At 45.0% G+C, this 25,323-nt stretch overlaps 1 protein-coding gene across 2 annotated transcripts in view; it reads right to left on the reverse strand.

Moving 5' to 3' along the window:
* cntn1a (contactin 1a) overlaps positions 1–25,323 on the reverse strand; it is a 129,139-nt gene that overhangs the window by 14,225 nt on the left and 89,591 nt on the right. For both annotated transcript variants that reach the window (XR_013790036.1, XM_079501352.1), the window contains exons 9-19: positions 25,045–25,226; positions 22,832–22,956; positions 22,131–22,248; positions 20,729–20,876; positions 15,282–15,409; positions 9,606–9,778; positions 7,701–7,824; positions 4,316–4,477; positions 3,532–3,681; positions 2,145–2,215; positions 548–782 (exon numbers count right to left, since the gene is read on the reverse strand). Coding sequence is in view for 1 of the 2 variants with exons in the window: in XM_079501352.1 (XP_079357478.1) it covers positions 548–782; positions 2,145–2,215; positions 3,532–3,681; positions 4,316–4,477; positions 7,701–7,824; positions 9,606–9,778; positions 15,282–15,409; positions 20,729–20,876; positions 22,131–22,248; positions 22,832–22,956; positions 25,045–25,226 (1,616 nt within the window). In the remaining variant the exon portion in view is untranslated. The remainder of the gene's footprint in view (positions 1–547; positions 783–2,144; positions 2,216–3,531; positions 3,682–4,315; positions 4,478–7,700; positions 7,825–9,605; positions 9,779–15,281; positions 15,410–20,728; positions 20,877–22,130; positions 22,249–22,831; positions 22,957–25,044; positions 25,227–25,323) is intronic.

A 25,323-nucleotide genomic window follows, 5' to 3' on the forward strand; every position in this document is an offset into this window, starting at 1 on the left:
TGTTTTTCGTGCAAAACTGATGCTCTGAATGGATTCAGCATCATGAAAACCCCCTAGTTTGACACGTCACATGCTACTTAAAGCATAATGAAATTTGGGGAATTTTATTGGTTGTTAATGGTACCCCGACTTTCAGCAGCTGTCACAAAGTTTCCCAAGGGAGTTGGGTTGGAACAAATGCATATGTGATAGACACCTTTATGAACACATTTTTTGCAGATTTGCCACACATTTAGCTATTTTTCTCTAACCACACAGCTTCTCAATACATCTCAACAGTATTTTACCGGATTTAGCCATTTGTGTTAAATAACACCATGAAACCGCCATTACCCCCTAGAGGACGTCCGTGCACCACAAGGGGTGCACGCACCACAGTTTGGGAACCCCTGCTCTAAAGGGTCCCTTTCGTATGTTTGTGTACATATACGTTTGTATATACTGTATCTACTAAGTATGAGCTCTAATTGGTCTCCATTGTGGACACGGTGATGCACACAAGGTCCCGGATTGAGAGAGATCGTATGGCGTGTCGCTCAGTACTTACGGTCCTGTGAAGAGTAGATTAGGGCTGGTTGACTGTAGGGTCCCTCTCCTCTACTGTTGAAAGCCTTCACTTTGACCTGGAACTCTGTCGAGGGAGGAATGGAGGGATCCTTGTGGACATAACGTCTGGCCTGGGGATCAGCCACCGCAATCTTTCTCCATTCGAAGCCATCATGGGGTTTGAAGGCCAGGATGTAACCGAAGTCGCTCCCATAGTAGTACTGTGGTTGCACAGGCTAATAACACCGGGAACCATCAAGCGATTAGCCAATTAATCCACAAGTAGGACTCATTACCACAGTCAGTCGTTTACATACAGTACACTGAAGAATGACTGTACTGCTGAGCGTTATTTAACCACATGAACCCTAGCGTCCCTATTCTGGGCACAATAGGTGAACGTTGTGAATTGTGATCTGCAAGCTCTAAACTTGCATTGTGAGCTTGTAGAGTTGAATTAGTTTTTGCTATCTGACAAGGAAGAACAGTATATAGGGTTTAAGTGGTTTAAAACTGTTATAGACACTTGCACAGCTACATTGGCATCGTCTCAGCCTCTACTTTTATCGTGTCTCATCTCCTCCTGTGCCGTCTACACTGTGAGCTCATCGTCACACCATTATGTCCAGCGAGACGTGCCTGTGTCAGGCGATGCCAACCTCTAAAGACATGGCCACATCTTCCAGCTGAGCTGCGGGGGCCTCTGCCAAGCAAAGAAAGAGCCTATTTGACCATGAGAGCTATAGCGATCCATAAAGGGGCGCCGCGTAGCAGGCAAATGGAGGATAACAGCTCAGTTCGATCACTGTTTTGACTGTGTTATGTTATGGCTGTAGGGTGAGAGATTATCCACAGGCATGAACGCTTTTACAGCTGTTTGTGTGTGTGTGTGTGTGTGTGTGTGTGTGTGTGTGTGTGTGTGTGTGTGTGTGTGTGTGTGTGTGTGTGTGTGTGTTTATTTTTCAGTTGTCATGGACGCTCTGCAGTGTGATGGATTTGAAGGAAACTTTTGGCCACTACAGTAGCTTTAGCTGCTGCTGTGCTACACTGTGGTGTAGTTAAAGCTGCACTGTAACTCTCTTCTACCCAATGTAGTGCCGAATTTTTTTAATTTTTTATCATTGTGCTAATAGAGCCAGCCAAGGTGCTTACGCTCGTGCCCCACATGTTAGAGAGGTGGTAGGACTTCTAGTTTAATGTATTAGTCCATAGCTTTTGAAAACTTCAGCCACTAGTTATTTTGTAGATGTTGATTATTATTACAAAAAAATACATTAACCACTTCTGCCCTTCAAAAATAGCCGATCTAAAAGCGGGTTTGTAGATTTGCGATTTTCAAAAGATTTTTGATGATGAGTCAAGTAAATTTTGATAACCTCACTTTTACTTAAGTAAAAAAAATTAGTACTTTTTCCATCACTGGTTGACCTCAAATGTCAGCTGAAAAGCAGGATATCGTCTTTGTCTTTTTTTGTCTGAGTGCTTTTTAGATGGAGAGCCATGTCTGGTCAACTAAGTTTGTGGCATTTCCCCACACAGTCAGAAAGAGAAGAGAGACAGACAGACACAGAAGGAAAGTGGAAAGTGCCCAGACCTACCGTCCAAGTGATGGTCAGCTCCCTGCTGGTGCCTCCACCCCCGCCGATGTCCGAGGGCGCCACCACAGGAACTACAACGAGACAGCAAACGCCAGAGCTCTGAACCCACATGTTGAGAGTCCATACAAACAACGCCAACCCACACAGGCCCATATACCCTGAACCCTGGCACAGACTACTGAAACATCTATCCCCCGCAAATACAATATCAATGTCTCGGGGCCCACGCCAAACGCAACACCTTAACGCTCATGTGGGAGGCACACCACTGAGGGAGACCGCCTCGGGTCTCGCTCCCCAGATTCTAGCTGCTCGGTCTCGACTCTGGCCAGGATTATTGTTTTAAAAAGGTTACTGTAGGCCTGTGATTTCCATTTTATAATTGAATTTCAGTGTACAATTTCACCAAAAGTGCTCATTTGTCAAGGTTCATGTGGTGCATTTGGCACCGTTGCTTGTGTCGTAGGGACCTCTCTATGAAGTTTCTGCTGACTCATTCCCTCAGTAATAGTTTGTGTAAGTAAAACAGGGGTCGAATTAAATACCGGTAATGATGACAAAATATTTAAGTGGAAAACAGAATCATAAAACATGCAACCCTTCCTGCATTTTTCACAAACTTTCAAGTACCTGTATGACTAAATTCTGGCTAAAAAAAATAAATAAATAAATGCTAAGTGCTACAGGGAAGATGTTCCTGTATCTGGAAGTTACCCCCACAATGACTTCAGATTGCTTTGGGGTAAATTAACAACTAAAAGACCTATTTTCAACAACGTGTCGCAACCAAATATTTTTTATAGAATAAATACATTTTCGCTTATAAAACAGCGATGCCAGGGTTAATGTGGTTAAGAAATTAAACTCTGTAGCAAACCATAGCTTACCAACTACCAAGAATTTTGACTCAAAAAAGCTTACTTTACTTTACATTTCACGCATGTCATGCAACAAAAGGACAAACTCTCTCGCTCATTTTAACAACATAATGTTATTTTCGGCGTGAATAACAATGCCTATGTTGGAAAAAGGGTTTTAGAACTACAAACTGTATACCACACTATTCCATTAGCCCAGGGGTCCTCAGAGTTACTACTGGGGTTCGCAGACAGAGTGAAATTCAAGTTCACTAAGTGTTGAGGCTTTAAGTGGTAAATGTCTGAAAAATACACTTTAACGTGAAATCCAACATGATGGTGCTGTCAAGCAAAGTCTATGAAGCTACCTATACTATACTATACCTATAGATACTATTAAATCTATGAAAAAGATTAATCTGCAACATCTGCTTCATCTCTCTCTCTCTCTCAGCTACGGGTCCTTGGCCTGCAAAACATTGAAGACCCCGGCGTTAGTATTTAGCCCTCAAGTCGGTTCATGTCCTTACTTGCGTCCAGGGTGGTGACTTTAGGTGAGGGGCTGCTGGGATCCCCTATGCCCAGGGTGTTGGTGGCACTCACCCTGAACTCATACTCTGTCCAGGGAATCAGATTCACCACAGTGGCTTCCTCTGCATTGCCTTCAACATCTGCAGGAGCTATACAGAGAAAGACACAAGTTGTCTTTTTTTTTTACAGCGCCAAGGTTTCAGGGGAAATAGCACCGTGTGTTAAAAAAAAGTATACGGTAGGAGGTTGTAGTGACCCAGAACTAAGCAGAAAATATCCATGAAACAACCATGATCTATTTCGGGGAGATAAAGTCCTATATTCTGAGTGACTGTGGCATCCCAAAATTACATTTGACCCATCTTTTAAGAAACACGCAGCAACCACGCACTGCAAGGCCTATCTCGTGTTCTTCTGACTCACCTTATTCTAGCACCAGCTGAGCATTAAGGTGGCGGAGGTTTATTTAATCCATTGAGACCTGGAACGCATCCATGTCACGTTAGCGTTTAACCACATTAACCATTAACCCATTTTGGGGCGGGAACCCCTTTTGGTGTTTTAAACATTGTTATAATTTAGCTATTGAAAAATAGCAGATCTACAAGCTCATAGCGCGCCACCGAGTGGCGCGCTATGAACTTGTAGGTCTGCTATTTTTGAAAAATCGTTAAAATGTGCCTCAAATCTTTCCGAAAATTGTCATGATTTAGAAAACTTTTTTTTTTTAATTTCGACGTCAGGCCTGAATGGGTTAAGCAGCCAGTGGACTGGAGCACTCACATGTCGTGGCTTCCGTCCACACGTCCTTTGAGAAGGAGTCCCTGTACTGGATGGTATATTTGGAGATGGGGCTGTGGTTGTCTGCGCCACGACTCCACTGCAACCTCACGCTCTTGTGGGTCTTCTCGCTCACCCGCACTCCCCCTGGGGGGCCCGGGGGCCCTATAGGGAGGGAAAGGAAAGGATGTGGGTGGAGGTGTGAAAGAGTGGAGAGAATACAGTCAGTGGGAGCTGGGGACACATAAACGTTGTCTGACGTGTAACGTATTCACAGTATATTAGCAGCAGCAGCAACAGGATATCATATTCCAAAGACGCAGGCGTGGAATTTAGACACATTGCAAGCTTGTAGATCAGCTATTTTTGCAGAATGTTTGCCCCTGAATTAGGATGCGAGAGTGTGGTTAAAACCACCTCATGCCTCCACACCAATCCCCCCCACTCATAAAAAAGACAGCTCAGTCTGTACAGTATGTGATGCATATCAAACACAGCACTTCTGCGGGTTTCACACTTATAACTCCCCTCTCAAAAAGACATCAGCTGAGATTGATGGATTAAGAAATTAGAACCTGGGGCACATTGACATATAAGTATATTAACTGAGCCTGAGGCGTAATTTTTTTTTCATCCGGTGTTTTCCTTGGGCACTCTGCTCTTCTCACTTCTTCTTCTTGAGTAAAACGATGGCTTAATAGAAAACCCAGACATGTGTCGGCAGGGGGGATGGGGGGGATGGGGTCAGCCGTCCAACTCACAGCCCCAGAAATCAGCCAAGGATTTCCATTTTTTCATTTCTGTCACAGAATACAAATCTGAAGAACTAAGGCGATTAGACATAGCGCTGGAGGGGCCGTTAAGCCTCCACTCCGCTTCCCTGAAGAGAAGTTGTAGCAGTAGTGAAGCACACTAAGGATATTTCTGAGAAATCCGTCCCATCACTGTGACGGATGAGGTATTGTACACGTGTTCTATGCATCTGTGTGGACGAAGCGCTATATGCTGTGGTGCCTGTGGGCTTAAAAATAGACAGACCGCGTGCCCGTGGCCGTCGGAGTGAGACGAGCACGACTGTCAGTGCAAGTCAGGATTTTTATTTTGGTGCATGGCATCTTGACAAAGCACGATTCGCAAATCAAATCAAACTCTTGTGAATATTCGTGATATTGACAGACACCTGGAGAAGATCACAGGCATGACTCAGTTCCTAGACTGTAACAGTACACTACCATAATACTCGGCTCCGGCATATGAAAACAGCTCTCCGCCCTATCTCAAATCCCCGACTAATAATAAGCTACAGGTGCAGAGACGTGTTTTTGGCCGCGCCGATCTCACGTATCGGATTTGCTTCCTCATGTGCCTGTTGATAAATGACTGTCTTTCATCTCTCCCCTCTTTCCGTTTCCCGACTGTTGGCAGTTGGCACTCCATTAGGAACGGCCCCGGAGGGGGGAGGGGGCCCCCCGTGTTTTGGTTCCACTCTGGGAAAAAAACGTCACGGGCAGCAGCCGCCGCTGCAGCGCGTTCACCTGGCCGTCTGTCAACGCCTGATCTGAAAGCGACAGCGGTCGTCGTGGCGACGAGGGGGGCGGCATCGCAAACCCAGGGCACCACAGGGATCACTGGCGACCGGATCACCAACTAGACCTCTTTAATTTGTGCTGTCTGAAGAGGCCCTTTGTCCGCTAACACTGGGCTACTTTCAGGGCCCGGAGGGAGAGAGGGTTAAGTCAGGCACTCACTCATCAGGATGTGTGGAGGGTGCAAACAGTAGGAGCATGATGAATCATCCAGGAAGTACATAATATAACAAGCACACGGTGGAAGGGCCTCGGAGTGTGTTGCCGGTGTTGGGTTCGTACTTGTCGACATCCGCACGCGTGGTCGGGGGGGAAACAAGTATAGCGCAATCAATGGCATGCCACGTCAAGCGGCTGTGGTGAGAGATGGGAGATCTCTGGAGGTATTCCAAGCCTGCTTGAGTTGTCACTGCTAACACATTTCTGGTATTGAGTAATGTGAAAATGATAGCCACAGTGCCCCCAATGGGTCTACTCTTATCTAATCTGACACGATATGTTTACTAATGTTCAGTTGTTACAATAACATCCCTTTATTAGTGTCAACGTGAATCCAATCTAAAAACGAAACTCAATATACAGTACTCCCTCTATCTCTCTCTCTATCTGTGCGTGCGTGCGTGCGTGCGTGCGTGCGTGCGTGCGTGCGTGCGTGCGTGCGTGCGTGCGTGCGTGCGTGCGTGCGTGCGTGCGTGCGTGTTGGATAGATGGATGGATGAATATAGATTTGATAGATAGATAGATAGATAGATAGATAGATAGATAGATAGATAGATAGATAGATAGATAGATAGATAGATAGATAGATAGATAGATAGATAGATAGATAGATTTTTTTTTAAAGCTGACGCATATAGGTATCAAGTGCTCATGTGGCCTAATTAGTCACTTCTTTTGGGCTTGTTTTCATAGACCTGGCTGCTTGTTTGTCTCGCAAACTCTGGCAACACTGTCTGCATCTCCTGTGGTTGACCTAGCTGCAGGACACGAGGCATTTCCTTCCACAGCGTTTTTTCCAGAGCTTTCTACTGTCTCCGCTCTCGCATGGAGCCTCAGGGTTGACAGATTAACCAGCGGCAAAAAGGCTATGGTCTGGTAACGCTGGCAAGATGTTCTCCTCCACACACACACACACACACACACACATGCACATGCACATGCACATGCACACGCGCGCGTGCGCCAAATGGAACCGTGAGGGTCCATTTGGCTTCGTCCATTTGTACGCTCTTTGGAGTTAGATAAACACTATATGGATTTGACTGTGTATTGGAGAACATGCCCGTGTGCTTTAGTTCTTTCTCTCTGTCTCTCTCTCACACATACACGCATGTACGCACGCACACAAGCATGCATGCACGCACACACACTGTACACACCACTTTCAAACAATATTCAACAACAAGGAATATTATAGGAGTATATTCATTGCACAGGATATCATAGCAGTGTTTGTTGAATAAAATGCCAGTGCTTGCCTTAGGAGTGTAATTTAATATTACAGACTGTTTTACAGAGTTTATACTACTTCTTATTCTAAAGACATAGAATGAATAGCGATGAATGACACGAGATTAGATTCATATTTAATAGAGCAGACACAATTGCATGAACATTGATATAAATCATTTCCCACTCTGTCACTCCTGTCAGTTGCTGAATTTGTGCATACTATTACTGCTGTGTGCATGTTTATTAATAATCCTGGTTTTGTCTTATAGCCTTGAATGCATGCATGCAGTGTGTGCGTGCGTATGCGTGCCTAATGCGTGTGCGTGCTTGAGAGTGTGTGTACGACTCACCCCTGACAACCAGGTCGGCAGAGGCGGTGACATTGTCGACGGGGGTCTGGGCGGAGCAGGTGTAACGTCCTGCGTGGTTCAGCTGGGACTTCTTTATCAGCAGCTCCCCACTGGAGCCTCCATTCTGGACAAACACAACACAGTGAGTAGCCTATATATAGGCTACTGTATGCCCATCGGCATACAGTAGCTGGAGACCCAGTTTTCAGATCCACAGATCCGACCGCTATGCCCATATATGCATGGTCATGTGAACTGCATACTGTATGTGGTACCAGTTGTCCAGAACCACTGATCCAACAATACACCCATATATGGGCATGCGGCCAATATACAGGGTATGGCATACTAATAACATCAGGGTTCTCCATAATATGAGCATACAGTAAAAGGGACACAGACAGACAGCGGGTATACTCTGACAAAGCCCCCGACAGTATGACTCAGACATATTGGTGGGATCGGCGGTGCAACGTTAGTGCAAACCTCTTACTTAGCTTACTTATTATCCTATTGATTACTCTTTTAACCAATTTAACCCCTTTTGGTGTTTTAAGCATTATGTTATAATTTAGCTATAGAAAAATAGCAGATCTACAAGCTCATAGCGTGGCACCGAGTACCGCGCTATGAGCTTGTAGGTCTGCTATTTTTGAAAGTTCGTGAAAATGTGGCGCAAATCTTTGAATGTATTTTCAACTCAAAACTTTGCTTCTGGAGGTCCCTGGAACAACATATTTTCAGATGGGGGTCGGTGGCCAAATACAGATAATTCTGGGGGTCCTTGGCATGAAAAAGGTTGAGCACCACTGACATAGAAACATGAGTTTTTCAGAAAACTGTCAGGATTAAAAGACATTTGTAGAATCGTCCTCAGGTCTAAATGGTTTTTTTTTTAATATCCGTTTAATTTTTCATACATACTCGAATGAACGCAAAATAACTAAATGATTTAATATGATCGATTACATCGATTCATTCAATTAACTTTTGCAGCACTATTGTGATGCACATTTCATCAGCCCCAAAACGCTCAGAGGTTCAGCTTACAGCCTGGTAGACAGCTGTAAGCAGGACTTCAACCCCATACCAATGCAGAAGGGATTGAGATATCAACCTCGGTCTTCCAATTAAGTGAACTGGAGGGAGCTTTAGCCATCGGGCTTTAGACCAACGCCTCATTAAGAGCTGACAGGCGAGGGACGGACTTTGTCACGGGAGAAAGAGCACGCTCGCTGCTGACCGCCAAACCAAGGTCAATCTTTTATGAGAACACATCTTTCCGTAACACTTGGTACAGCTAACTAGTATATAAACTGCATGAGTCATATTGGCAGTGCTGATACCACATAAATGGCATTAACTGGAACATACACCCCCTTTTTGTGACAGGGGGGAAAAAAGTGTTGTGTATAGAAATGGGCCATCATCAATCATAATCATCATGATGGCGCTTGGCCAGTATAACGACAAATGAGAAATGCTAACCACTGCTTACGGTTAGGGAGCTGCACCAGGAGAGAGTGGGGCCATGTCAACGATAATGGATGTGAGCGGATATTGCTATTAAACTGATATACGGTGCACAGGCAACATCAGTCTGAGCTACTTGGGTATGGCATGCTAAATGGTTGCTGTAGTCACATTCATTTAAAAAAAAGAAGGGGGCTGCCTTTTTCCATTCCAGGTATTCCAATGAAAACATCACGGACATCAGTGTGACCTCAACATTTTCTATAATTATACCATTTGACCTGGATGGTCTCCAGGACCAAGTTTAGAATGCAGAGTCCTGATATTTTGTGGTCGGGGTCGAAAACTAAACTTGAATCAGGCAAAGCACTCAAAAAAAGCCTCCTGGAAACACGCGGTTCACTGTGAAACCTCAAGCCGTGCCATTCTCACCGCGCTGCGTTCGTAGTGCTGGCTCTCCTTGTCCACGTCGATGACCCTGCCGTCCACTGACCAGACGAAGGTGATGTCCAGGGAGGCGTCGTGAGACGCGCCACACTGCATGCGGGCGTCCTCCCCTACCGTCACGTCCGCATTGGATGGAGCCAGCGTGATCTTGGTGGCATCTGTGGGAGGAACGGGAGCGACACAGGGGTCATCAAAGTGTCCGTGCCAAGGACAGCTATACTGTCCTCCTTGAGGTGTAGCAACCACAATTAGACAGCAAGCCAAACTCCATTCACAGAGGACATGAGAGTCAGGATGTATGCTTCAAGCTCCAAAAGAGCTGGGGGGCGGGGCGGGGGACACCCACGGCCGTTATAGGAACCTTCCGCCACTGGCTACTTACGAAGTTACTATGTGACCGGACTGCATGGTGGAGGAGGAGGCAGCAGTGCACCACAGAAGTCACAGAATAGAACGGTGGTTGTTGAACTTGCTACTGCTGTCTGGCCTCTGGTTTGCGAACTAAATTAGTTGCTTAGTACTCAGCATCAATGTATATAACTTAAGTTAACTTGCCATATGCTTAAATGTTCTATACGACCATCGATTCATCCGCAATAGCTCGTTTTGGAAACGTCGGGGCTTAACGAGACACTGCTGTCTCGTTGAACCCAGCTGGGTGAATAAGCTAAATTAGGCTACCTAATCAACGTCAACACTCGGTAAATGCTCCATATAACTATGAAAGCGCTAATGTTAATGTTCACTGCATATAGTTACATGATGACCAAGCAATGTTACAGTTCACTGTAGCCTACAGCTATTTGGTTTCCAAATCGTAGCGCTGTACAGTACAGCAATTTAATTTCCCCATCGTAGCGCAGCGCGCCTCGAATTGTGTGCCCAAAAGAACAAATCTGCAAGCTGTCGACACGCAATCGAGCGGCATGTTGATTGTTTGTATGTCTGTTCTTTTGGTTAGGCAACGCACATTACGCGTGGTATGTGGGTTTGAGAGGCAATGATTAATGTAAACTAGAAAAAGTGCCCTTCTGGGCACAGGTCTCCACCAGGAGGATAGGATTGTGTGTGATGTTTGGCAAAATGTTTAGGAGTAATATAAACATGTTTGTGTGTGTGTGTGTGTGTGTGTGTGTGTGTGTGTGTGTGTGTGTGTGTGTGTGTGTGTGTGTGTGTGTGTGTGTGTGTGTGTGTGTGACGCGACTTGGCCTGTTGTAGCGCCACCATGAGGCTGATTTGAAAACTGTCAAGTGGCATTTCTTCCTCAGCCTAGTAGTGGGAATAGGCATGCACAGTTTCACCGCAATCGGACACTGCGTTGCGGAGTTGTGGCAATTTGTACAAAACGGGTACAAAACGGGCTACTCCTGAAAACTTTAGAAGCCAATCGTAGGCAATCAGGATGGATAATTATGAGAAATCAAACAAATCACATGATCACATGACTATGGAGAGCATGTGTACCGATTTGCGTGAAATGTGGATAAAATAAAAAAGGAATAATATTAGAAATTGTGTTTTACATATGTCGGCCTCCTGGTGGCGCTATAAAGAGCAGATGTGAAAAATTCCAGGCAAAGGTATTTCCTTGGCCTCTAGGGAGTGTGCATACATGGTTTTACACAGATCGGTGCAGTTATAGGTAAAACACAAATCGGCCAGTTATAGCGCCACCATGAGGCTGAGTTGAAAATATTCAAGTGGCATTTCTTCCTCGACCTAGTGGGAATGTGCGTGCAAAATTTCACGGAAATCACACCATGTGTTCATGATTTGCAGCATTTTGTTTGAAACGGAGCACTCCTGCGAACTTTGGAAGCCAATCTTAGCCAATCAGGATGGAGTCTGAAAAATCTGAAAAACCAGTTTCGTTGAATGGCTCTAGAGAGACTGTGTACCAATTTGCGTAATGTTTGGACAAAATCTGTAGGTGTACTGTCAAAACATTTGTTTTGCACAAAGCGGCCTCCTGGTGGCGCTATAACAAGCCAATGTGAAAACTTTGGGGCAGAGGTTCAGCTCTGTCATTCAGGGAGTGTGTGTGCAGAGTATGGCTGCGATCAAGCCAACGGTGCCAGAGATTAGCTCTCTTAGACGGACGGACGGACACACGGACGGACACACGGACGGACGGACACACGGACGGACACACGGACGGACGGACAGAGTGCAAAACATACTCTCTCCCCATGCCTTCGGCCTGGTGGAGACAACTATATAGGCCTACAGTAGCCTAGTAGATTATAACCACGTTGACAGTTGTCATAATATTGTATAGCTCTGTTCGGGACTGTTGCACACCGTTAGCCAACGGTGAATGATGAAAAAGTTGCACTTTGTTAACGGGGACAGTATTGGACATATTAACTGCGTCACATCAGAGGATCGCTGGCTGATTCAAAGATGTTTACTCACCCCTGGAAATCGCTGGAAACCATTAGAATGTTGGAAACATTATCAGCCAATTATTTTTCCTTTTTTTTTTCTTTCACTCAGGCTTTTTCGGGTTTTCGGGCCTAACATTATGGTAATTTTTAGGGTCGGGCCGAGCCTCGGGCCGACCCAGTTATAGGGTAGGGTAGGGCCGGGCCTTAATTTTCAGGCCCGATGAGAACTCTAAGAACTGTACCAAATCCATGTAACAATAATATATAAAGACTCGAAAGAAAATAGCACTGATTAAACAGCTACAGTACATCACTAGCCTGGCGCAGCCACACTAAACCCGCCCCTATTGCATATGCATATGCCCCGAGGCGGACGCAGCCCAGCGCAGTGGTATATTAGTATCGCAACGCGAGGCTAGTACATCACAGTTAATACAAATGAGAGTTCAACAAGGCTGTGTAAAAAGTTAGCATACTGTATGAACAATGCTGTATGAACAAATCACTTTCACACAACTAATTCAAGCCTAAAGAATTGATAATCAAAGTCACTTACAGACAATGCTTGCCTGGAACAACAACAGAAATGACAGCATAACTTTAAATGCACTAGTTTACTAGTGGGCAGCTAGCTCTCTGTAGCAATGCTTGTATTTAGCCCAAGAGGAGAACTTGTTTTTGCTTTACTTCGCATCTGCATGAGGTGGGCGGTAACATTAACAATGTTGGAGTAATGGGAGAGTGAACGTGAACACAGCTTCTGAACCATTCCTTAACCCATTCAGGCCTGACATATGGAGTTGGAACAACTGAGGTTCGGGAGGTTTGGCCAGGCAGAAGACAACCAATCACAACCCACCTGCCACTGCCAACTCCACCCTTGCCACCCTTGCCAACCACTCACCCACCTCCAACCAGCCTGGCCACTCCTACCTCACCTATCACCGGGGGTATTTAAACGCAAGTTTAAAAAATGTCAGTGTGCTAGTTTCCAGTAACCCTCCCTCCCTCCCTTTTCTCTCCTACTCCTATCTTCTCTGCAGGTTCCAGAGGGGGTTTCTACACAATCGCACAGGCGCTCGCCTCGACCCCTAAGCCAAAGTATCTGGGTCCACGCCCCCTCGAACCCCTAATCCCACTGTCGCCCACGTCCCGTGCTCTTGACCATCTAAGCCGCACACTGCACGCTTGCGTGTGGTGATGACCTTAGATGACCACGCCGCACCCCCGGTGTCATTCGTGCCCCACACCATCTAAGCCGCACGCTTAGGCGATGACCTTAGATGTTCGTGCCGGCACCCCTAATGGCATCCTTCCCCTCGACCTGACAATCCAAGCCGCATGCTACACGTTCGCGAGTAGTGATGCCCCTGGATGGTCACGCCGGCGCCCCACATGTCATGCGTGCCCTGACCACCCAAGCCGCACACTTCACGCTTTTATCAGCAAGTGTAAAAACAGTCATTATGACGGCATCAAGGCCCGCCAAAATACATTTTAGTCGACTAAATCAACTGTAGGTTTAGTCGACTAAAATCTTGTGTTTAGTCGACTAAAACTAAGACATTCCAGGTGACTAAAATGTGACTAAAACTAAATAAAAACTATTCATGAGACTAATGACTAAAACTAAAATCAAAATTTGCTGCCAAAATCAACACTGATCTGTGGCAAAAGTTGTCCACTGACTGCACTGAGTACTAAGTATTCAAATCCTGAACACAGAATAGATTTTGACCATGCTGCATTGCTGCCTATTTTATTTATTTAGTATCAAAAGTAGCAGATGTGCAAGCTCAAATGCTTTTTTGAGCTTGTTACTTTTGATATTTTCAGTTTTGGACATGTGTGGTTTCCACCCGACAAAGACGATATAGTGGCTTACTTGCAAGTCTCCAGGTTTTCTTCAGAATGGGACACAGATGTAATTGATACAGAAACACTATATATTTTTAAGTCTATGTCTAGGTGGTTCTGGTTATGTTCGTCGTCAAAAAATAAAGTTAGATGAAAATGTAGCCTGCATGGTGAGGAGGACCCCTGGAGCGGAGGGATGAAAGCGACTCAGCTTTGAGGATAATGTGGGCTTTGATGATGAGGAACAACACAGATGGTGATGCGATATTCATGCAGGTGATTTGAAATTCAACACAGAATGTGTCGCTCCATATTTGGATGAGAAATACTAGCCTATCTATAGAAGCCCTGTGCCGTCTTTAATCCACTTGAACCGTAGCGCCTTATCCTTATCCTAGGGGCAAACATTCTGTGAAAACAGACGATCTGCAATGTCTCAACAAAGGAGGGAAGCTAATACAGAGACCTGGGGGAGCATAAGGTTAAATGAATAGTTGCTCTATGGTTGTTTATGAGAAAAGGGTGGAGTAGCTCAATGCTCTCATGTGGCCAGAAGGGGGCATTAAAGAGCTTTATATCCAACAGAGACACGTAGAGACGTAGTCATTGGTACTTCATACCAGCAGTATATCTTCTATTGCATTGCATGCCAACTATCATGTTGTATCACCAACATGAGAAGAATTATCTTTAGTCCTGACCTTGACTAAATACATTAAATAACAGCCATAGGAATTTGGCAACTAAACAATTAGTTGATTTAATCGACAATTCTGTAAATTACACCCATAGAGAGACTATAGCCTTTTCAACTTGGTGCGGTTGAGAACCCAACATGTTGATTTTACATTTGCAATATAGAGCGGCAGAATTTACCACTTAAACCTTGTGAGCGTATGAGAGCAGATATTTTCGGCAAACCGAGGGCGGTCAACAAAGTATGTGGGGTTTAAGTGGTTGAAGGGTCATACTGTATCATTTCACTATGATGAGGTGACAGCCCTAAATATCTTTATATGAACGGACTTTGCTCAAAGATCTTATGAACGGATCGTTAGCTCTCAAGTCAAACCCTCCTACCCTTGATTTTCACCGGACTGGGAAGAGAAAAAAAAGATCCTGTCTCTTCGCATTTGATCTAGGGTTGTCACCTGTGCCCTTGGGCACTGACTAATAGCCCCACCAGTGTCCACCTGAGGACCAGAGGATCCATAGCTCAGACACTCAGAGGACAGCTGGAGGTGCAGAGGCCGCGGATGAAGACGGATGCTGACAGGAACAGCTGCCCCGCTAATGTCCACAACAGCTGCACTATCAGTAACCGTAGAACAACATTTGTCGCGCCATGAGCAACACCGTGGGCTATTTGCACGTGTGTGCTTGAAATGAGCTGCGGGTCCAGCTATATAGCACTCGCCTGTGATGGATAGAGAGCCCGTGCTGTTAGCTTTGCCCCGGTCGTTCTCGGCGAAGCATGTGTACCTCCCCTCGTCCGCCCGCGTCACGTTGAGAATCTCCAGGCTGCCGTCCTCCCAGATGAACACCCTGGGCAGAGAGAGGAGAGGAGAGGGAGAGGCTGAGGTTTCACCACCACATGCTGACATGACATGCAGAGATACCGCGTGAAGGATGAAAGGTAGAAATGCCAAGGTCAGGAGGCCAGCATGTTTTATGGATGTGGTGTAGATGATGAAAGCTCATGAAAGTGCTCTGAGCGCTCTGCTTTCTCTCTCCTCAGGGAGTATGAAATACTTCAGCCTTTTCTTTCTCTTTTTTTTTAAAGAAATTCTTTAAAACATTTTTAAAAATAAAATAAAACTAAAAAAAGTAAATGTAACTTTTTATGCACCTGTACACAAGATGTAACAATAAAGAACCTTGAACCTTAATTATCTCATTCCTGCATTCCTTGTGATCACTGTCATGCATACAAAGTAGCAAAACTGCTCAAGAAGAGTCACCATTTCACACGCTCTCATACAGACATACATATTCATATCAGAGGACATAATGCTGCATAGTAATTTTGGTTACTACCAGTGTTAATTTCGTCAATTAAAACTATGAACTATTTCAGCATTATCACAGCTCGCCAAAATACATTTTAGATTTAGTCGACTAAAACCTTATGATGTTTTGTCAACTAAAAATAGACTAGAACTAAATTATTTCAGATGACTAAAATAAATTATGATTAAAACTAAATGGAATTTTATTCAAACGACTAATGACTTAAACTAAATCAGCCATATACTGTAGACTGTAAAAAAAGAAATATGGTAAAAAAGAAAAAAAAAACTATAGACAACAGGTGCCCCATTGGTTTGTACAGACCGTTTTGAAGCCACTTTTTCTGCAATTTCATATTTCATATTCAGCGAGGGCGTGTCTTCACTCGGTAGAACCAGTAGAAGCCCTAGAAACATAACCTACTTTAAAATGAATTACAAAAATGGAACCTTAATTTACTAACAATTTCACGCGATTCAACAAATTCCGCGCTCACGTAAATACGCTTGTGTTGTCGCACCGCGACTGCTCCCCAGTGCTCCGTGCAAAAACGCAGGTCTCATTGAAAATGAACTATAGGCGTGTTATATCACGTTTGAAAGGCCCTTAAGGGCGAGAAGTGACCTCGAAGGAGGTCGCGTGCACGCATCCGCCTCGTTGACGGCAGACTGCTGAGCGACTGCTGGCGCTTTGGCATGTGGGGTCAGACCAACATGTAATGAATTCTGTACTGGCCATATAAGGAGCATGTCTTGAGTGTACAGGGTTTGATGAGGTCAAATCAACATATGTAATGTCAGAACAGGTCAGCTCCATATATGGAGATCTAAGGGTGGTAGCGGGGACATTCTCTTGAGTGTACACAGGGTTTGATGAGGTCAGATCAACATATGGAATGTCAGAACAGGTCAGCTCCATATATGGACCCCAGGAAGAATAGCCATGCTTTTGCAAGTGCTCCATCCATCCATTATAAAGTAAAGTATATGGAGATCTGAACGTCGCTTGGATGCACCTGGGACGTATCCTCAGTGATGTATCCCAAGGTCAACAGGGTTTTGGGTCTCGCAAACATCATACCCCTCACTCGGGTGACCCAGCCGTGATCAAGGGTGATCAAGTCCCGACTTACGTCCCAGTAGCTACCCTCGATCAGTCCCATTAGGGAAAGACCAGGGCCACACAATCCGTTGAATCCACTCCGGAACTACTCTGCCGGCCCGGGACTGGGAGGTACAATTCTGGCATGTGGAGGGACTAGGCTCTGTGGGTTGACGTCAGGTCCACTCCTGCTCTCACCAGGAGTACAGCGAGGACCTGTGCGTTGCACCAGAATCCCAGCACCAGACACTTCATTCAGGAGTGGTGGTTTCTTGAGCCGCAATGGTTCTGCAGGCTCCACCTGGGCAACGGTGGTACTGCAGGCTCCACTTGCGGCTTGAATGGCCCTCCTAAAGGCCTTTTTCCTCCTAAAGGTTTTTGGGCTTCCTCCTCACAGAGGATGCAGGCTGGGGCGCCAACCCATACTGCTCCCGGGGTGCCGTCTACATTCCGGCTGTCACCCATCTCTCCGGTGGTCACCAGACTATACCTGGTTGTCACATAGTCTATTCCTATGAGTCACTATAAATAGAATACCTCAGAACGAAAATACATCGCTTGGATGCACCTGGGACGTATCCTCAGTGATGTATCCCAGGGATCTAAGGGTGGTAGCAGGGCATTCTCTTGAGTGTACAGGGTTTGATGCCTTCATTTTCGGGCCTGTTGAGTTTTCGCCGGCTGCCGGGGGCGGCTGCACTAATAACTTTGGAGCAGGCCCGTCTAGAGTTTGAATGGACAGGTATCAGTCAAAAGGGGTACATCGAAGAGGAAGGATGGATGGGGAAGGATCAACATAATGGAATGTCAGAACAGGCTATGACATATATCCATATATGGAGATCTGAGGGTTTGAGGTTTAAGGTCAGATGTGGAGTTGCTGGCCAATATCGATGACATCAGCGATCTCCATATATGGGCTTAATTGCGACAGCAGATCGCATTTACTACGACATCAGATGCAAGATTCAAGATTCAATACTTTATTGCCATAGTGTCACGAGACCTGGGCACCATACTGTATATGGGGGCTTTCCCATGTATGGGGATTTGAGTGACACATTGACTGACTGACGGGACGTTACACCTTTTCATAGTAAATGCGACCTGTGGTCGCAAAAACGCATTATTCAGGCACATTTCAGCCACCTCTTTTGCCCATTAGGACCACTCTACGCAACGTCATCAAAGCACGCCCAGCTCATGTAAAAGAAAAGGGAAAAACCCGCCCAGTAAGGAAAAACCCCGCCCAGTAGGGGAGGGGTGGGAGGGTTTTGGGGAGGGGAAGCCTCGCCCGCCCCCCCCATATTTCTAGAGATATAGAGCGTCGCAGTCCCGCCTCCTACCCTGGACCAGGAAATGAAACCCAATGCATTATTCTCATAGACATTTCTTAAAGTATTTATTTAAAGACGGTTACGCCGCGGACAAAGCCAATTCGAGTCGTGACAACTCATGACAACACAAACAATATTTTGGACCAAACAAATAATTAGAAAGAAGAAAAAAACGGCAGGTTACAACACTTTTGTTGTTGTTTTTCTTCTTTGTAATTATTTGTTTGGTCCAAAATATTGTTTGTGTTGTCATGAGTTGTCACGACTCGAGTTGGCTTTGTCCGCGGCGTAACCGTCTTTAAATAAATACTTTAAGAAATGTCTATGAGAATAATGCATTGGGTTTCATTTCCTGGTCCAGGGTAGGAGGCGGGACTGCGACGCTCTATAGCTGAGGGGTGATTTCACCCAACACCGTCATACACCAGCGACGCACACCTATGGTAACATCATTCTACAGGTCACAGGTTTCTGCGTTACACTTTTTTTCCTCTTCTCATACTTCTAGTCATGGTATAGCTGTTCTCATACTTCTAGTCATGGTAATTGAAAGAAAACTTTAAACTTACGACAATGTTTATCAAGGTAATACAATCAAGTGTAAAGTCTGGCCAAAAACCCATTTGCTTGAATAGAGAATTATTGCTTACAGGGGTAAATCATGGGTGGTAAAATTGTGACGGGAAATGGGCTTCACATCCAACACTGATTCCTTGGTGCCTGATTGGATTGCTCTACTGATTGATTGATTGATTAAATTCTTTATTTTCTTTATTTTTAACCAGGGACTGTGGTGGCAAATTAGCCTTGGCTACAAACCCATATACATTGCAACGGTTTCATGTTTTTACAACTTGATACATTGTTTTTTGTATTGTCCCTGTTAAATAAACATATAAATAAAAAATAAAAAATTAACAGTTTGCAACAAGTTACGGTATACAATAATGCTAAAAGGATAAGACAAAAAGCCATGAGGGCTTGTTTCCATTGTGGTCCTGTGTATTCAATTAATTAAGACATACAATACTACTGTACTGTATACAAGAAAGCATCATTACTAGGAACAGTAAAAGTATATTTACAGCAAAATTGTGGGGCTAATTTTTGTTGGCACGCTAGAAGACAACTGCAACTGGGGTGCTCTTTTATGAAAGAGGGTAGGGACTCAACTCGAGTCACACTTTTTGAGTAGTCTTGTTGAATTCAAATTAGGGTTGACTTGTCAGCGAGGAGCGGTAGGCTGGGGGAGGGGAGCTTACCAACTCACTCTATCTGCCCTAACTAATACTGAGCAGCTTTTAGGTTGGGTTTAATGTCAAGGCTGTGACAGCGTGTCACAGCACTCACACTGCTAAACAGAACCACTTTGCAGATTTGCAGGGCGCTAGAGTGGCTGATCGTGTGCAAGAAAGATGCTTTTTTTTGCTAACAGGGATTCCCAGACAAAATGCTCTTATGTGTTACATCCTTGTGACCCAGATGTGTCACACGCAGAAAAAGAACATTTGAATTCAAAACCAAGCAAAGGAGACATGCAACTATGATAAACTGTGCGTCCTCCTCAAGCCTTAAAGGCAGGCCAACAGATGAGGGACAACTTCTGGTATCTATATCCATATCTAACAATAGCAGTTTCTTTTGTATATAATTAATGATATGTACAGTACTTAAAATTGTAATTGCATAGTGATGACATGACGAGTGGAGGAAGTAGCTAGTTGGGCATTTAATGTATTTAACTGCCAGTGCAATTTTCTGAAAAACCTCATCAGTGGTTCTCAATATTTCATGTCAAGGACCCCAAAAATGTAATGTAATATGCCACCGACCCCCATCTGAAAATATGTTGTTCCAGGGACCCCCCAGAAGCAAAGATTTGAGTTGAAAAGAAAGAAAATATATTCAAAGATTTGAGGCACATTTTAACGATTTTTCAAAAATAGCAGATCTACAAGCTCGTAGCGCGGCACTCTGTGCCACGCTATGAGCTTGTAGATCTGCTATTTTTCAATAGCTAAAGTATAACATAATGCTTAAAACACCAAAAGGGGTTCCTGCCCAGAATGGGTTAATCAGGGCCTAGTATGCAAATATGGAGTAGTTTTTCTTTGTATCCGCCCCTGCAGATTCCACACAGAGATTCCAGACTAATACTGTATCTACACAGTGAAAATAGTCCAGGCCATGCCATTAAATGCAATGACTTTTATTTGTTTATAGGGAGCATGGGTGATATCACAACTGGATGGTTATGTGTGTGGATTCTTAAAAAATACATTTATTTATGTATTTTCCCCTGGAGCCAAGGTATGGCAGCTGCCATAGCTTGCCATACTCAATTGACGCCTCTGGACCTCAGAAACAACAATGCAGACAGCAGCCTTACTGGGCCATGACGAGAGGCTATACTGACCTGGTTGAGTTGAAGAGAAGTTCTGTGCCTTTGCTCCAGGTGATGATGGGCTTGGGGGCCGCCTTGGGTCGACACGCGATAATGACCCGGCTGTTTTTGGCTCCGAGAACATTCTTCACTGGATTGTGTTCAAACGTGGGAGCACATTCTGGAGTGGGACAGCTTGTGTTATTCATCACAATCCTTGCTAATGTTATTTACATGAATGTTCAAATACTGTGTGATCTTAGCGCTTACATGGGCAACTGGCGACCCCTGATCTAGCGCATATTGAAATATTGTGTTCTAGTATGAATAGTTTTTGCTACATTACCATATTCTTGGGTAATGTATTATCATGTCTTGCTCCACTAAACGTTGTTTTTACTTACTACAATGTAGCAGGGCGTATATTTTATTTATTCATCTTGTAAAGTGAGTAAGTGATCCTTAGGGGATGATCACATGAGATGCATTGCCAGAAACGCATTTACCAGCAAAACCCTTGTTTTGCTATGGTGTGGCCTGGGTGTGTGTGCTATGGTGCTGGGTGTGTGTGCTATGGTGTGGCCTGGGTGTGTGTGCTCCTTTCTGCTATGGTGTGGCCTGGGTGTGTGTGCTCCTTTCTGCTATGGTGTGGCCTGGGTGTGTGTGCTCCTTTCTGCTATGGTGTGGCCTGGGTGTGTGTGCTCCTTTCTGCTATGGTGTGGCCTGGGTGTGTGTGCTCCTTTCTGCTATGGTGTGGCCTGGGTGTGTGTGCTCCTTTATGGTGTGGCCTGGGTGTGTGTGCTCCTTTATGGTGTGGCCTGGGTGTGTGTGCTCCTTTCTGCTATGGTGTGGCCTGGGTGTGTGTGCTCCTTTCTGCTATGGTGTGGCCTGGGTGTGTGTGCTCCTTTATGGTGTGGCCTGGGTGTGTGTGCTCCTTTATGGTGTGGCCTGGGTGTGTGTGCTCCTTTCTGCTATGGTGTGGCCTGGGTGTGTGTGCTCCTTTCTGCTATGGTGTGGCCTGGGTGTGTGTGCTCCTTTCTGCTATGGTGTGGCCTGGGTGTGTGTGCTCCTTTCTGCTATGGTGTGGCCTGGGTGTGTGTGCTCCTTTCTTGTGCTGCGTGTTTTTCAAGCCTTTTTTTATTCTAAAATATTCTCAACTTTTCAGTCTACCGCCATCCTGTTTTGATGGATGGCGGTAGATGCAATAGGAATGGTGGGACAATGGCAGATGGCAAATGCAGACGAAAGGTTGATACTTTATCAAGACTCGACGTCGGTGATTCATCATCATTTGGTTTTCTTCAATACACTATTTTCAGTATTTTGCCCAAGCGTTTTTGAAGCACCTGTGCCTATAGCAATGGATCTCAGTGTGTGTGATCACCCCCATATATTCCTCTGACTCAGCCAGTCAGTGGCTGTGCTGTTCACTCACCAATGACACGCAGCTCTGCGGTGGCATAGATGACTCCGTGGTGATTTTCTGCTGAGCACTGGTATATCCCTGAATCTTGAAACGTCAAGCCTGTGAGTTGCAATCTTTTTTTGTCGTACTGCAGGAAAGCAAAATGAAACGGGAGAACACATCAACGTCCTGCACTTCTTGACGAGATTTCAAATAACCCCCCCCCCCCCCCCCCCCCCAGTGGCGGAATCAAGCCTTCGATTGTTGACACGGTCACGTGTTGCAATGCAGTGTTTTGCACCCGCGGTGACACAAATGTTAGCTGTATAAGAATGACAGTGACTTCATTTGACTGGGAGAGCAACCTCATTAATGCATAATGATGCATGGGAGCGGGAGGGAGACATGAAACGGTCTACCCCGCACACCGCTGCCAGCGCCGGGTGCTCTCCAGGGACTCTTTTAGTTCAGGGGCCTGGCGGTGGCTTGTTACTATGGAGAGCTTACACAACCTACGCTGGCACCCTCTCAGAAAACAAGATGTACTTTCCTGTCCCCGCAGTGCCAGCGGTCTGTCAGGATTGTGCCACCCCTGACTACTCTGGCTGGTACCACCGAGTGGGTGTGTGGGTTCTTAAGTGACGGCGTTGTACAGTATATGTTTTGTTTGTTTGCAACAACTGCAGCCAAAACGTCTCTATCTATGGGGCAATATCGACGTTGAATATTACCGGCGTGCCGTCCTTCAGCCAGCTGATGCGTGGCTTTGGTTTGCCATTGGCGACGCAGGACAACGTGTAGTCGCTGTTGATGTCTCTCTCTGTGCTGTTGATGTATTCCACCCACTCTGGAAAGGCTGCAGAGGAGAGAGGTACGGGCCGTTACTGGGTTGGATTTTTGTAGAAAGGGGAAGAACAGCAAAGCTGCTGAATATTATATATCGTTGGTGTCGGACAGAAACCTCCATTATGTTTTTTTCATTAATTAATGCCCTACTTGATCATATACTACAGTGTCACACAAAAAGTAGCAGATCTGCAAGAAGCGATGCATTTTGAGCTTATTTTTTTAATTTGAATCCTGAAAAGTAACTTTGCAGACTATGAAGTTTCCAGTTTCCCGACCAGTGTTGATTTCGTCGACTAAAACTAAGACGAAAAATATTTGTCGACTACCTTTTTCCACTGACGAAAACTAAATGGAAACTAAATGAAAGCTAAGCTATGATGACTAAAACTAAGACTAAATATACTGACAATTTCGTCAACAAATACAAACTAGAAAAACCTTTTAGGAAGGGACTAGTGGACAAGAGATCCAGTCATTTTACAATTAGTTGCATGCTGAAGATTATGACAACATCAAGGCCCGCCTAAACACATTTTGTTCGACTAAATCAACTGTAGATTTAGTCGACTAAAATCTTATGACATTTAGTCGACTAAAACTAGACCAACACTAAAACATTCCAGGTGACTAAAATGTGACTAAAACTAAATAAACTATCAACATTTGCTGCCAAAAACAACACTGCATGACAGAGTCGATATAATCTGCGGGAATACTGCAGGCATAAAAGAAAAACTACCATTAGATGCTACTGTAGTGTGTCAAATCAGACCTGGCACAACGATGAGAGAGACTGAACACTATACTGTGGCTGCATTTGGCTGGTCAGCTGGTCCAACGCCAGGCCACTGGTGCATGCATGCAGTGCACCTAGTCCTGCTACACTACAGAGCCATTACAGCTGATATCGATCGCAAAGTGTGAAGGGTTATTGATTGTTTGTGTTAAGAGAAAGCTGCACATAAACTATTGATGTAAACAGCAGGAAAGCAGTGGTTGAAAGGTACTTACTCAAGTACTGTACTGACTGTAAGTACACTTTTGAGGTGGTTGCACTTTACTCGAGTCTTTCCTGTTTTGAGGGGCACTAGCCCCTCCTATGCACAGCTTTGTGTGTAGGTGTGTTTGAGCACGGAATGTGCTTGTAGCATGGAATGTGATGATTTGATTGGCTGATGTACGTATGATGATGTATGATGATAAGCCCCTCACTTCACGAGTGTGATTTTTTTAATTTATACTTCTACACCACTACAAGAGGCAAATATATATACAATTATTTGACAACTTCAGTTACCTTTATCGAATTTGAGTATTATTATTAGGCCGACTAAACATTAACCAATTAAGCCCTATTTTATACTTTGGTTATTTGAAAAATGCTGATTTAAAAAAAAACGTTTTTACTAGTATTTTACTTTGGTATTACTAAACCTGTATTCTTTACGCAAGTACTGGCGTACTTGGGAACGCAAATAGGGAATGCATGCCCCACCCTGTTATGCAATACCAGTAGTCAGAGTACTCGTCGTAACCGCCAGTCTGCCTGTGTCCATTTTAAGAACATATAAGGAGCTCCTTGTCAGTATATGGCCATGTACAGTATGAGCATGCATATCGGGGGGGATCTGTCCAAAAAGTCCTTAGACTGTATGTAGTAAACGTCGAGAATGTCTGGAGAGTGCAAACTGACTGTGGAAAGTAGACTGAATAATTAATCAAATGGCAGGTGTGGGGAATTGGAGAGGTGTGGGGGAATTTGCCAAATCAAGCAAAGGCTGCAGGGTTGCCATGGGAATAAATTGACTCATCAGAAAAGGCCATAGACTTTTCTGGCGATTCTGAACAACTGCATATCCGACCGACTCTACACGTCATGCGACATGTGTGGCGAATTTGAAGTCGGTCGGTCGAACGACCGTAGAATGTTGAATACAGGCCTTTTACAGGCCTTTTACTTGAAAACAGTATTTCTACATTGTGGTACCGCTACTTTTACTTACTTCTTCCACCACAGATTTTAAGATAAAGTACCCATGAAGAAGTACCGATGTCAACAGCAGGACAAGGGCCAAACGCTCATACTGTACTGTACCTTCCACGGTTACACGTGCGCGGTGGTAGTCCTTCCCCTTGGAGTTGACGGCTTCACACTCGTACGCTCCCCCGTCCTCAAAGTGCACGTCGAACAGGTGAAGGTGGGCCCCCGCCATGCTCACCTTGTGATTGGTGGGCAGCTCTCCATCCACCTTCCTCCAGCGGATCTGAGGGATAGGGCTGGTGGGGGGAGGGAGGGGGGTCATACAATATTAATGAAGACCCTATGCTTTATGGAATGCTGTGTGAAGTACTACTGCACTCTGAAGCTCATTGT

This window comes from Electrona antarctica (assembly GCF_951216825.1).
Source record: "Electrona antarctica genome assembly, chromosome: 5".
Classification (NCBI taxonomy): domain Eukaryota; kingdom Metazoa; phylum Chordata; class Actinopteri; order Myctophiformes; family Myctophidae; genus Electrona; species Electrona antarctica.